Here is a 15161-nt window from a genome sequence, read left to right as displayed (position 1 = left end):
CAATAATTGTTTGTAAATCAAATTTGAGGTACAATTCATACCACTAATGGAATATTTATCATTAATAATCTTTCTAAAGTAAATAGCTTAGTAGTGAGATACACATCACGAGAAATGAGAAAAGTCCCTTCTATCATTCGAGTAATGTTTTGATATCGGTGAAAAAAAAGATTAAATTTATGATTGCGTTAAATTCCAAAACATCATGTACAAACTGCCGTTACGTACTAACGAAATGTTTAAAGTTAATTATCTTTAGTTGTTGATTCAGTTAGTTAATGCTACACACATCACGGAATAGAGCAAGGTGTCCTCTATTACTGTATTGATGTTTGATAATAGTGACATAACTTCTGTCTTCGCATACAGTTCGATTGAAAGAAATAATTCTATTTATGATTGCGTTGATTTCGAGTACAGTGTGTACCAACTGCAGTTACAACTCAGTTACTCACGAAATGCTTAAAATTAGTTATCTTTGGTTATAGAAATAGTTAGGTATAGTGCGACACACTTCAAGAAATAGAGCAATGTCCCTTCTATTACCCTAATAATGTTTGATGTCGGTGACATAACTTCTATCTTCGCCAAAATGTTCGATTGATAAAAATAATAAGTTATATTTATGATTACGATAAATTCCATTACAGCGTGTACAAACTGCCATTAGAACTCAGTCAGTAGCGAAATGTTTAAAATTAATTATCTTTAGTTATAGAAAAAGTTAGATACTACGATACACATCACGAAATAGAGCACTGTCTCTTCTTATACCATATTAATGTTTTTATTCGGTGACATAACTTCTAACTTCGCTAAAAATTTCAATTGAAAAAATAATAGTTCTATTTATGATTGCGATAAAGTCCATAACAATGGCAGCGTGTACAAAGTACAGTTTCAACTCAATCAGTAATGATTCTTTTGTAATTAATTATCGGTGGTTATCGGTGGTTAAAGAAATTGTTAAGAAATGCGATGCACATTACAAAATAAAGCAATGTCTTTTTAATCACTCTAATAATAATAATAATAATATTTGATATCGGTGACACAACTTCTATCTGCGCCACAATTTGGAAAGAAAGTAAAACTGTTTATGATTGTGTTCATTTCCACGAAAAAAGAGCAATATCTAGCTGGTTTCTTCAAAGCCTCTTGAAGTTAATTCAGGTAGTGACTGATACAAAATCTTCATATCTGAGCATATAGCTTTGTCTTCTTCTTCGGTGTTGAACTTCTTGACCCCATTTGTCACACCGCTTGTCCTCAGCGATGTATTTGGCGTGCAAAACTGGAAATGTGTCCCATGGGCCAAGGAACGTTACCGCATTGAGACATAAAAACGTTCAGGATTAAAGAGAGGTGATCAACCACGTCAAAAACTGGCAGGTTTAAAAATAAACGCTCTCAGTAGGCCTATATGAGACAATGTTACCGACTAAAAATTTAAACATCAAACAATCTCTAAAACTAAAACCTTTATAAATAATTATAAACATATTTTCATTTCCCGCTTCGTATTCATTATAAGTTCCGTTTTACTTTTCTTGCTTTAAAATTTTATTTCAGTTCAATTTTTAAGCAAAATTCCATACGGTATGTAACGTAAAATGAAGTTATATCGAAATTGTATATCACTTTAAATCAGTGCTTTTTTTCTTTCATTGTCTTAGTAACTACTCACTTGCTGTTCCAAAGTTCTTTCACCACTCACCCACATCACATTCGCACTTGCCCCCTTGTCTTAATTCCATGAAATCCTCAGGCTTGATAACAGATGGCAACCTGTTGCATCTCATGTGTGTACGAATGTGGTTAGTCATAGCCATCCTCTGAATGCCTTAGCAATGAAAAGTAAATATTCCAAGTATTGTTGCACCCCCAAGAACCTTCTAAGAGACAAAGGGTATATTTCATTGGAAAGTTCTATAAGTAGGCCTAAAGATAATTAAACATAAAAATTTCATTAGTAACTGATCTGTAGCGATAATTACACTCGCTTTATTGGAAGTAAGTATAATTATAAATTATATTAATTTTTTCAATCGAAATGTTGGCGTAGATAGAAGTTATGTCACCGTTAGCAAACATTAAAAGAGTGATACAAGATACTTTGCTCTATTTCGTGATTTGTGTCGCACTACCTAACTATTTCTATAACTAAAGAGAATTAATCTTAAACAATTCGTTAGTACGTTACTTCAGTTTGTACACGATGTAGCGGAATTTAACGCAATCATAAATAAAACATATTTTTTTTCAATCGAAATTTTGGCGAAGATAGAAGTTATGTCACCGATACCAAATGTCATCAGGGTTATAGGAGAGACATCTCTCTACTTCATGATGTGTGTCGCACTATCTAACTATTTCTATAACTAAAGATAATTCACTTTAAACATTTCGTTAGTACTTAACTTAATAGCAATTAGTATTTTTATCTTTTTCAATCGAAATTTTGGCAAAGATAGAAGTTATGTCACCGATATCAACCATCAATACAGTGATAGAGGACACCTTGCTCTATTCCGTGACGTGTGTCGCATTACCTAACTATTTCTATAACTAAAGATAATTAAATTAAACATTTCGTTAGTACGTAACGGCAGTTTGTACATGATGTAGTGCAATTTACCGCAATCACAAATTCAAATTTTTCACCGATATCAAACATTACTCGAGTGATAGAAGGGACTTTTCTCTTTCTCGTGATGTGTATCGCACTTCTTAGCTATTCGTATAAACATTTCATTAGTGGGATGAATTGTCTTAAATTTTACGTACAAACAATTATTGAGTACCACTGCACCTTCATCGTTGATTATCGTCCGCTAGAATTTAGATGGCGCTCTTCGCTTTTCTCCTTATTGTCTGCTCTTATTGTCCGCTCTTCATGTCCGCTCTTTATGCTCGCTACCTTCAAGCATGTTGCGTTCATGCTGTCGTTGAATAACTGGGTGTAGTAGGCAAGCCGCCTGACTGAGGCTGTTTAACGTTGTGTACTTACTTCATTTAAGACCCTTTCAATTTACTATTCACCACTATTTGTGTTTTCAAGCACTGAGCAAGATTAATTCACCTCTGTGGAAGTAAGTTTTGGATAAAATTCCTCTCGCTGCTGTTGTAACCTCACAGTTGTTCAACGTTTTATACTTCATAGGCCTAATAAGTTACACGTTATGTGTACTGTAAGGAGAACTGGTTGAGCTGAGATAGACTAGGTTAATTTTGTTATTATTTTATGAGTGTAATGCCTGCCCAGGATATTGATAGAATGGTTGTGAGGCAGACGTACTAAGATTTTAATGTCGCAGTCTCCAATCGATTACATTACTAGTATGTGTTGAGTCAGATCAGGTCAAGTGTTACTCCCAGATCTATCCTTGTTTTTGTGGTTTCTCAGTTCAGTGTAGAAACTAGCCTAAATGGCCACAGAGTGTAGAATCAGTCTGTTAAACAATTAAGTGAGTTGTATCTTTATGTTTTGTTTCCTCCTTGATTATCTTCCAGGAAAACTACCTGAATGTAGTGCCACTGTCCCTTTTTTTTTTAAATGTATAATAACACCTAACAAGTAACATGCTGAGTGAGAATAAAAGAAAGAAATACACAACCAGGTCACCAGAACAAGCGGTGGTAGAAGCTAACAGTCTCTCCCGCCTACGTTTATGCCCGTATTCATCACATAAAGCACTTTTAATAGCCTCTCTGAATCTTTGATAAAGCTACATTCAACATCCACGGATATGTAGGAAATTTCCATCACGATGGAGTAAGAGGTGCAACACATGTAGGCCCTTTAAATATTAGGCTTTACCAAGATTTCTTTAGGACCCAAGTTCGTTTTGCGAACCTGTTTTCAGATGAAATCAGAATTGCATTCATGCACATAGGACAACATTACGTTTCAAAATGTGTATCAAGTAAAACATTAATATTGGTCGTAATATTGTTGAGAAGAATTTTCACAAAGATATGGCAATTTTCTACATTTAACAACCTTTGAAAGGCATTGATAACTCGCCCCAAACAGCGTGCCGCCCTCTGAAAAAAGTTTACTTTCCGTTGCTTGCAAGTGAAGTGTTTTTCTTGTCGCTACAAAATGCAGACAGTAATGAAACGTGATACCTTGTTATCTTTAGCTGGACCTGAGATGTCCATCGCTGCTTATGTACACTGTGCTTGGGTATTGACCGCAGCCTGTATGCATTGACTCTACACTAGTATAGTGCCTATAATTACGAACAGTAGTAAGCTGTGTGGGTGTAATTTCGCTGGAAGCCTGCAGTAATGAGTTCGCTCGGTTGAGAAATAGAAAGTCAGGATAGTTACTGTAGAGATCCTCTGACGTGTAATTGCATTTGTCGTAGATCAGATGGTAGAGGCGCGTGTCCATGCAAAAAAAGCAGGACATTTTAACAGTGACTTTTGTAAAAAAAACTTCTGTAAAAATCGACGACAGAAGAAGGCAAGAGCGTTTGGTGAAACATCTTTGGCCAGCTCGAGTATATGTAAGTACAATACGTACAGTTGGCTATGTTACGAACCTTCTAACTTTCAATTAGGCTGAATTTACCCTTCTCCTAATATTCTGTAATATTTTGGTTAGGCCTATTGCATATTTAAAAAACAGAAAACAAAATATTGAGGGTTTTTGAAGCAGTTACAAAGCCAGTGAATTTGCTTTCTTCCGAAGCCATTGTTATCTCAACTACATAACAATCAAAATGTGCAATAACTAATAACCACGAAATATAGCAAAAACTACTAGAATATTAATGAGTGTTACAACAATTTTCAGATTCCATAGAGCCTCGAAAAGTTGATTATGACAGGGTAGTAGGGCCTAGTACCACTGTGTGCCGTGTCATTTCTTTACATGTCAAGACTATATACAGTTTAGGTTTGGATCGTGGGTTAAGTTTGTACATAGCACCGGCACTTTTAACGTTATACTAGTAGAACAAGAGAAGGTGGAACCAGGGAGTTGCAGTTCCCTGGAGATATACACAATCCAAAACAAACATTTTAAAGTCTTCATTTTTGAATAAATTAATTATTTAATTTTAGTAACAGTTACATGACCATATAAGCTAGAATTCAAGTTTGTCACCAGCTACATCGATCCAATTAAACCTCTACGGTACCAATGATTTCGGATATTTCAACAATAATGAAGGAAACATACTTTGACAAAGTAGAGCACATACTTTGTAGCTGCATAAAGAAGGTTATCATCTTATTTCAAAAGACATTACAGTATTACTGTACAATCTGCATTGTTTCCCAGCATCAATACCCCATTACAGCACTGCAGAAAACCAATTTAGCTAAAAAAAATGGCATATAGGAAAAACGCAAAATGGATTAAAACTGCCGGGTACGCAGGGAACTAGGCAACCCTCTAACAGCTATTTGAGATAGTATGTGATGTTCTCGTAGTGAATATTTCAACCTTCGTTTTCTATTTTGTCATTATACTTCAATTCTCTCAACCATGACTGTCATCTCACCTGAACATGCAGGTGATCAAACATTTTTTGGAACAACCCTGTTATGACAAGTTCTCTGTTACAGAATTGCAACCATTGTACAGTTGTGTAGTAAACATAATATGTTCACTTTGGCCAAAACTGATTGCTTATGTTCACTGGTGGTTCCTTGAATGGCATGGTTGTACGGTCCAAGCCATATCCAGACTGAGTGAGATTACCCTGAAAAAATGATTTCCCCGAATTTCCAGAATGTTGCCAAGGCCCCCTTCCACTCGACACCCAACCCCATTTGTATGTTTTTTAGCCTATTTGTGGGTACCTGTAGGTAACAAAGGATAATTTGACTATTACTTTACCAAGGGTGGTATCAAATTAACGTGGGAGTGCAGTTACTCTTCCTAAATTATCACTATAAATTTACATAAAAAAATCCCAGTCCATGCTGCATGTACTGTTTGTAAGGCTTTGTTTTATGCAGCTACTAAATATGGTCATGGTATTGCATTTTCGTATACAGCAATCACCATCTACCCCATTATATTACCCCCCCCCCCCCTTGCTCTCACATTCTATAGGTGAATATTTCAGGTTTATTGTCACCAGTTTTATGGCAAAATTGCAAATTCTCCAAAAGATAAATTATTTCTAAACTGTGGTTTCAGTTCATGTGTCATGGTAGGAGAAATTTTCATTTGCAATTTCTTTCTGAACATGTGAGGTTAAGAGACATAGATATCTGAAACACTGGTCTAAAAATAGCTCAGAAAGGAATGCTGTCTAATTAAATTGTAATATAAGCTGTATGTGTGTGTGACTGTACTGCTTGTATATGTAATATGTATGAATACATGCAACATGCATGCTTTGCAAACTATCCCAGAAGAAATCAAGGAGTGATTCAATATTTCATATCTTATAAAATAGCCAAAGGCAACTTCTATGCTTTATTGACATATTATTCATGTATCCAACAAATCTTTTATTCAGGCATTCTAAAGTTAAAATAGGAAAGCTCCGCACTTCCTGAGGACTTGGACAAAAATAATTCAGGCCATTTTTATCACTAACAGTGGATATAGAGGCTCTTGACTTCGCAATGGTTCAGCGGTATGATTTCCTTGCATTAGGAGAGCGGCCAGACAACAAGCCATACTTGTACACAGCCTACATTTCATACACAACTTGAACTGGAAGGCAGATAAACTGGTCGATTCAACAGAATTGTTATTCCATCGTGTGCTGTGTGGAATATACGGAATCATTTTCCTTAACAAGATTGGCCTTATACTGGATTTAGGGATTGGGGGATTGTAGTTATTAGTTAATAGTCTTATGTGCATGTGGACTCCAACATAGTTTAAATGAATTTGGTTCAGTGTATATTTGCTGTAACAACACTATTAAGAAATTTTATCAAGTGTCACATAAGTGGATAAAGGCTGATTTGTTTTGTTTCTTAAAGGAGAGGGAGGGGAGGTGTTTGGCAGAATATAGCTCAGGGCTGTACATTAATTGCAAGTGAATATTGCGTTTATATAATATTTACAGTGTATATATAATTATATTAACAGGTGCTCTCTTATCTCAACTTGTCTGATTTTATATGTGAATTCTGATCAAAAATATGTAATTAAAAACAAGTGATATTAATTAATTAATTAATTAATTAATTAAAAATGTTATTTTCAATCAACATTTTAGCTCTTATCTGTCAAGTTGGTGTGTACACATGAGTGATGGCCAAACTTGGTCATAGTGTTCCTTGAGTAGTTGGTCATATGAGGTTTAAACAAATTTTATGTCAAAGGTCATAAAAGGGTCAGTCATCTGTCTGGGTCCATTTTGTGGACACACTCATAATGCTTCTCATGCCAGTGCAGATATGTGTGATCACCAAAGTGGGTCATAGTGTTCATTAAGAAATGTGTTCATAGTGTTCATAGAGATAATAATAATAGAGTTTTTAATAGAGTAATAGAGTTTTTTGGAGTAAGTTGTATGATATTTCTCCTACCGTTTAAAATGGGCTACTAAGAATGTTGGTCATACTGATACTTGAATAAAAGTCAATTTAGAGGTTCTAGAATTTGGGGTGAAAAGCATCATGGGTTCTTCAGAGCAGTTGTGTGAATTCTCTCTGTCCTTCACATTAAAATTTTTTTTTAAAGATATGTGACTAACTTTCCACTAAAATTTCAAGTTGACCAAATATATACAAGATGATCAATGAATTCATGATTAGCATATCTGTGAACAAAATTGTTGAAAATATTTCCATGTATGAGCTACTGCATCACTGATGATCTAAATTGGTGTTAAAATAAAGTTTTGTGTAAAGCAAGGCAGCAATGAAAATTTGCACATTTTAATCTTTGTTCTGGGGAATAAGAAGGAGAGCCAAACCAAGTCATTCACCAGTGGGCCTTTAAAACTATTTCTGGTTTTCTTGTTAGGTTTGTTGGATTGACTTCATCTTTAATTTCTGAGTTTCACTGAGATTTATATATAAGAGTACACATTACTCCACACATGGATCCACCTGTCAAGTTTCACATTTCATTTGTAACATAGTATCTCTCACCAAATACATGATGAAATCTATTTCATTTAACTGGTCAATATTCTTTCATAATGTGTATTACTTTTTAGACAAACATTTTCAAATAATGATGTAATATATTCTAGCATTTTGGGACCATATCAGTCACTAGTAAATGGACTAGATTTCAATGGGAATGAAATGCTTTGATACATCAAACTCTAATTACACTGCGAAAAACTACATTGAGGTTTCAATCGGTCAAAATGTGCCAAATATATTAGCAAAATAACATGCAAACTTGATAACATACAAAATAATATGTCATTTGTACGAAGGGCAATCTTCTTGCAATTTAGTAAAAACGTTATATCAGATATGGTATGTAGACAGAATATTGCACTTGGTATTTACAAACTGGGCATTAGGTGACCGAAAATGACCTTTGCCAACAAACAATACAGATAGCACATATCCACATAATACATTTGTAAACATCATTCACTTCCAGTAAAAAAAGATGTGTAACTATGACAAACTTTCATCAACACTGGAGAAAGAAACATTCGGACCTTAACTTGTGCCATTTGCTGTGTAGGTGAAATACCATTTATAACTGCACTCGAAAAAAGTATATATATATATATATATATATATATATATATATATATATATATATATATATATATATATATATATATATATATATATATATATATATATATATATATATATATATATATATATATATATATATATATATATATATACATATAAATGAAAATCGTAATGAGTTGGAAAATCAAGAACAGTGAAAAAACTTTCAGCCTCCACCGGGATTCGAACCACGGGCCTCCCGCTCTGTACGCGGACACCCTAACCACTAGGCTATGGACGCTGATTGTATGTCCAGAGGTTCGAAACCGGTAAGGAAGATCGTAATTCCACTGTAGGCGTTTGTCACCTATATCGAACAATACTAGTTCTGTTTTTGGTGACATATTTTGCCCTACTCTAGAGATCAAACATGATGCTATCCAACTCGAAAATCATTTGTGATTCCTAAAGCCGGATCTCGAAAGAGATACTTTGAACAGACTTTATGTTAATGCAATGGAGGTAAACGACAAAGGCAAATGAATATATATAAATGAAAATCGTAATGAGTTGGAAAATCAAGAACAGTGAAAAAACTTTCAGCCTCCACCTGGATTCGAACCACGGGCCTCCCGCTCTGTACGCGGACACCCTAACCACTAGGCTATGGACGCTGATTGTATGTCCAGAGGTTCGAAACCGGTAAGGAAGATCGTAATTCAACTGTAGGCGTTTGTCACCTATATCGAACAATACTAGTTCTGTTTTTGGTGACATATTTTGCCCTACTCTAGAGATCAAACATGATGCTATCCAACTCGAAAATCATTTGTGATTCCTAAAGCCGGATCTCGAAAGAGATACTTTGAACAGACTTTATGTTAATGCAATGGAGGTAAACGACAAAGGCAAATGAATATATATAAATGAAAATCGTAATGAGTTGGAAAATCAAGAACAGTGAAAAAACTTTCAGCCTCCACCGGGATTCGAACCACGGGCCTCCCGCTCTGTACGCGGACACCCTAACCACTAGGCTATGGACGCTGATTGTATGTCCAGAGGTTCGAAACCGGTAAGGAAGATCGTAATTCCACTGTAGGCGTTTGTCACCTATATCGAACAATACTAGTTCTGTTTTTGGTGACATATTTTGCCCTACTCTAGAGATCAAACATGATGCTATCCAACTCGAAAATCATTTGTGATTCCTAAAGCCGGATCTCGAAAGAGATACTTTGAACAGACTTTATGTTAATGCAATGGAGGTAAACGACAAAGGCAAATGAATATATATAAATGAAAATCGTAATGAGTTGGAAAATCAAGAACAGTGAAAAAACTTTCAGCCTCCACCGGGATTCGAACCACGGGCCTCCCGCTCTGTACGCGGACACCCTAACCACTAGGCTATGGACGCTGATTGTATGTCCAGAGGTTCGAAACCGGTAAGGAAGATCGTAATTCCACTGTAGGCGTTTGTCACCTATATCGAACAATACTAGTTCTGTTTTTGGTGACATATTTTGCCCTACTCTAGAGATCAAACATGATGCTATCCAACTCGAAAATCATTTGTGATTCCTAAAGCCGGATCTCGAAAGAGATACTTTGAACAGACTTTATGTTAATGCAATGGAGGTAAACGACAAAGGCAAATGAATATATATAAATGAAAATCGTAATGAGTTGGAAAATCAAGAACAGTGAAAAAACTTTCAGCCTCCACCGGGATTCGAACCACGGGCCTCCCGCTCTGTACGCGGACACCCTAACCACTAGGCTATGGACGCTGATTGTATGTCCAGAGGTTCGAAACCGGTAAGGAAGATCGTAATTCCACTGTAGGCGTTTGTCACCTATATCGAACAATACTAGTTCTGTTTTTGGTGACATATTTTGCCCTACTCTAGAGATCAAACATGATGCTATCCAACTCGAAAATCATTTGTGATTCCTAAAGCCGGATCTCGAAAGAGATACTTTGAACAGACTTTATGTTAATGCAATGGAGGTAAACGACAAAGGCAAATGAATATATATAAATGAAAATCGTAATGAGTTGGAAAATCAAGAACAGTGAAAAAACTTTCAGCCTCCACCGGGATTCGAACCACGGGCCTCCCGCTCTGTACGCGGACACCCTAACCACTAGGCTATGGACGCTGATTGTATGTCCAGAGGTTCGAAACCGGTAAGGAAGATCGTAATTCCACTGTAGGCGTTTGTCACCTATATCGAACAATACTAGTTCTGTTTTTGGTGACATATTTTGCCCTACTCTAGAGATCAAACATGATGCTATCCAACTCGAAAATCATTTGTGATTCCTAAAGCCGGATCTCGAAAGAGATACTTTGAACAGACTTTATGTTAATGCAATGGAGGTAAACGACAAAGGCAAATGAATATATATAAATGAAAATCGTAATGAGTTGGAAAATCAAGAACAGTGAAAAAACTTTCAGCCTCCACCGGGATTCGAACCACGGGCCTCCCGCTCTGTACGCGGACACCCTAACCACTAGGCTATGGACGCTGATTGTATGTCCAGAGGTTCGAAACCGGTAAGGAAGATCGTAATTCCACTGTAGGCGTTTGTCACCTATATCGAACAATACTAGTTCTGTTTTTGGTGACATATTTTGCCCTACTCTAGAGATCAAACATGATGCTATCCAACTCGAAAATCATTTGTGATTCCTAAAGCCGGATCTCGAAAGAGATACTTCGAACAGACTTTATGTTAATGCAATGGAGGTAAACGACAAAGGCAAATGAATATATATAAATGAAAATCGTAATGAGTTGGAAAATCAAGAACAGTGAAAAAACTTTCAGCCTCCACCGGGATTCGAACCACGGGCCTCCCGCTCTGTACGCGGACACCCTAACCACTAGGCTATGGACGCTGATTGTATGTCCAGAGGTTCGAAACCGGTAAGGAAGATCGTAATTCCACTGTAGGCGTTTGTCACCTATATCGAACAATACTAGTTCTGTTTTTGGTGACATATTTTGCCCTACTCTAGAGATCAAACATGATGCTATCCAACTCGAAAATCATTTGTGATTCCTAAAGCCGGATCTCGAAAGAGATACTTTGAACAGACTTTATGTTAATGCAATGGAGGTAAACGACAAAGGCAAATGAATATATATAAATGAAAATCGTAATGAGTTGGAAAATCAAGAACAGTGAAAAAACTTTCAGCCTCCACCGGGATTCGAACCACGGGCCTCCCGCTCTGTACGCGGACACCCTAACCACTAGGCTATGGACGCTGATTGTATGTCCAGAGGTTCGAAACCGGTAAGGAAGATCGTAATTCCACTGTAGGCGTTTGTCACCTATATCGAACAATACTAGTTCTGTTTTTGGTGACATATTTTGCCCTACTCTAGAGATCAAACATGATGCTATCCAACTCGAAAATCATTTGTGATTCCTAAAGCCGGATCTCGAAAGAGATACTTTGAACAGACTTTATGTTAATGCAATGGAGGTAAACGACAAAGGCAAATGAATATATATAAATGAAAATCGTAATGAGTTGGAAAATCAAGAACAGTGAAAAAACTTTCAGCCTCCACCTGGATTCGAACCACGGGCCTCCCGCTCTGTACGCGGACACCCTAACCACTAGGCTATGGACGCTGATTGTATGTCCAGAGGTTCGAAACCGGTAAGGAAGATCGTAATTCAACTGTAGGCGTTTGTCACCTATATCGAACAATACTAGTTCTGTTTTTGGTGACATATTTTGCCCTACTCTAGAGATCAAACATGATGCTATCCAACTCGAAAATCATTTGTGATTCCTAAAGCCGGATCTCGAAAGAGATACTTTGAACAGACTTTATGTTAATGCAATGGAGGTAAACGACAAAGGCAAATGAATATATATAAATGAAAATCGTAATGAGTTGGAAAATCAAGAACAGTGAAAAAACTTTCAGCCTCCACCGGGATTCGAACCACGGGCCTCCCGCTCTGTACGCGGACACCCTAACCACTAGGCTATGGACGCTGATTGTATGTCCAGAGGTTCGAAACCGGTAAGGAAGATCGTAATTCCACTGTAGGCGTTTGTCACCTATATCGAACAATACTAGTTCTGTTTTTGGTGACATATTTTGCCCTACTCTAGAGATCAAACATGATGCTATCCAACTCGAAAATCATTTGTGATTCCTAAAGCCGGATCTCGAAAGAGATACTTTGAACAGACTTTATGTTAATGCAATGGAGGTAAACGACAAAGGCAAATGAATATATATAAATGAAAATCGTAATGAGTTGGAAAATCAAGAACAGTGAAAAAACTTTCAGCCTCCACCGGGATTCGAACCACGGGCCTCCCGCTCTGTACGCGGACACCCTAACCACTAGGCTATGGACGCTGATTGTATGTCCAGAGGTTCGAAACCGGTAAGGAAGATCGTAATTCCACTGTAGGCGTTTGTCACCTATATCGAACAATACTAGTTCTGTTTTTGGTGACATATTTTGCCCTACTCTAGAGATCAAACATGATGCTATCCAACTCGAAAATCATTTGTGATTCCTAAAGCCGGATCTCGAAAGAGATACTTTGAACAGACTTTATGTTAATGCAATGGAGGTAAACGACAAAGGCAAATGAATATATATAAATGAAAATCGTAATGAGTTGGAAAATCAAGAACAGTGAAAAAACTTTCAGCCTCCACCGGGATTCGAACCACGGGCCTCCCGCTCTGTACGCGGACACCCTAACCACTAGGCTATGGACGCTGATTGTATGTCCAGAGGTTCGAAACCGGTAAGGAAGATCGTAATTCCACTGTAGGCGTTTGTCACCTATATCGAACAATACTAGTTCTGTTTTTGGTGACATATTTTGCCCTACTCTAGAGATCAAACATGATGCTATCCAACTCGAAAATCATTTGTGATTCCTAAAGCCGGATCTCGAAAGAGATACTTTGAACAGACTTTATGTTAATGCAATGGAGGTAAACGACAAAGGCAAATGAATATATATAAATGAAAATCGTAATGAGTTGGAAAATCAAGAACAGTGAAAAAACTTTCAGCCTCCACCGGGATTCGAACCACGGGCCTCCCGCTCTGTACGCGGACACCCTAACCACTAGGCTATGGACGCTGATTGTATGTCCAGAGGTTCGAAACCGGTAAGGAAGATCGTAATTCCACTGTAGGCGTTTGTCACCTATATCGAACAATACTAGTTCTGTTTTTGGTGACATATTTTGCCCTACTCTAGAGATCAAACATGATGCTATCCAACTCGAAAATCATTTGTGATTCCTAAAGCCGGATCTCGAAAGAGATACTTTGAACAGACTTTATGTTAATGCAATGGAGGTAAACGACAAAGGCAAATGAATATATATAAATGAAAATCGTAATGAGTTGGAAAATCAAGAACAGTGAAAAAACTTTCAGCCTCCACCGGGATTCGAACCACGGGCCTCCCGCTCTGTACGCGGACACCCTAACCACTAGGCTATGGACGCTGATTGTATGTCCAGAGGTTCGAAACCGGTAAGGAAGATCGTAATTCCACTGTAGGCGTTTGTCACCTATATCGAACAATACTAGTTCTGTTTTTGGTGACATATTTTGCCCTACTCTAGAGATCAAACATGATGCTATCCAACTCGAAAATCATTTGTGATTCCTAAAGCCGGATCTCGAAAGAGATACTTCGAACAGACTTTATGTTAATGCAATGGAGGTAAACGACAAAGGCAAATGAATATATATAAATGAAAATCGTAATGAGTTGGAAAATCAAGAACAGTGAAAAAACTTTCAGCCTCCACCGGGATTCGAACCACGGGCCTCCCGCTCTGTACGCGGACACCCTAACCACTAGGCTATGGACGCTGATTGTATGTCCAGAGGTTCGAAACCGGTAAGGAAGATCGTAATTCCACTGTAGGCGTTTGTCACCTATATCGAACAATACTAGTTCTGTTTTTGGTGACATATTTTGCCCTACTCTAGAGATCAAACATGATGCTATCCAACTCGAAAATCATTTGTGATTCCTAAAGCCGGATCTCGAAAGAGATACTTTGAACAGACTTTATGTTAATGCAATGGAGGTAAACGACAAAGGCAAATGAATATATATAAATGAAAATCGTAATGAGTTGGAAAATCAAGAACAGTGAAAAAACTTTCAGCCTCCACCGGGATTCGAACCACGGGCCTCCCGCTCTGTACGCGGACACCCTAACCACTAGGCTATGGACGCTGATTGTATGTCCAGAGGTTCGAAACCGGTAAGGAAGATCGTAATTCCACTGTAGGCGTTTGTCACCTATATCGAACAATACTAGTTCTGTTTTTGGTGACATATTTTGCCCTACTCTAGAGATCAAACATGATGCTATCCAACTCGAAAATCATTTGTGATTCCTAAAGCCGGATCTCGAAAGAGATACTTTGAACAGACTTTATGTTAATGCAATGGAGGTAAACGACAAAGGCAAATGAATATATATAAATGAAA

At 37.2% G+C, this 15161-nt stretch overlaps 1 protein-coding gene across 3 annotated transcripts in view; it reads left to right on the top strand.

Moving 5' to 3' along the window:
- The first annotated feature begins 3616 nt into the window (after positions 1–3616).
- The window catches only part of LOC139982954 (uncharacterized), a 55787-nt gene continuing 44242 nt past the window's right edge, over positions 3617–15161 (top strand). The window contains exon 1 of one of the 3 annotated variants that reach the window (XM_071996198.1): positions 3617–4514. In XM_071996198.1, the coding sequence (XP_071852299.1) occupies positions 4379–4514 (136 nt within the window). In that variant the 5' untranslated portion in view covers positions 3617–4378. The remainder of the gene's footprint in view (positions 4515–15161) is intronic. The other 2 variants (XM_071996178.1, XM_071996187.1) reach the window with 2 other exon arrangements.

This window comes from Apostichopus japonicus, chromosome 2 (genome assembly GCF_037975245.1).
Source record: "Apostichopus japonicus isolate 1M-3 chromosome 2, ASM3797524v1, whole genome shotgun sequence".
Lineage (NCBI taxonomy): Eukaryota > Metazoa > Echinodermata > Holothuroidea > Aspidochirotida > Stichopodidae > Apostichopus > Apostichopus japonicus.
This window is presented reverse-complemented; position numbering and strand designations above follow the sequence as displayed.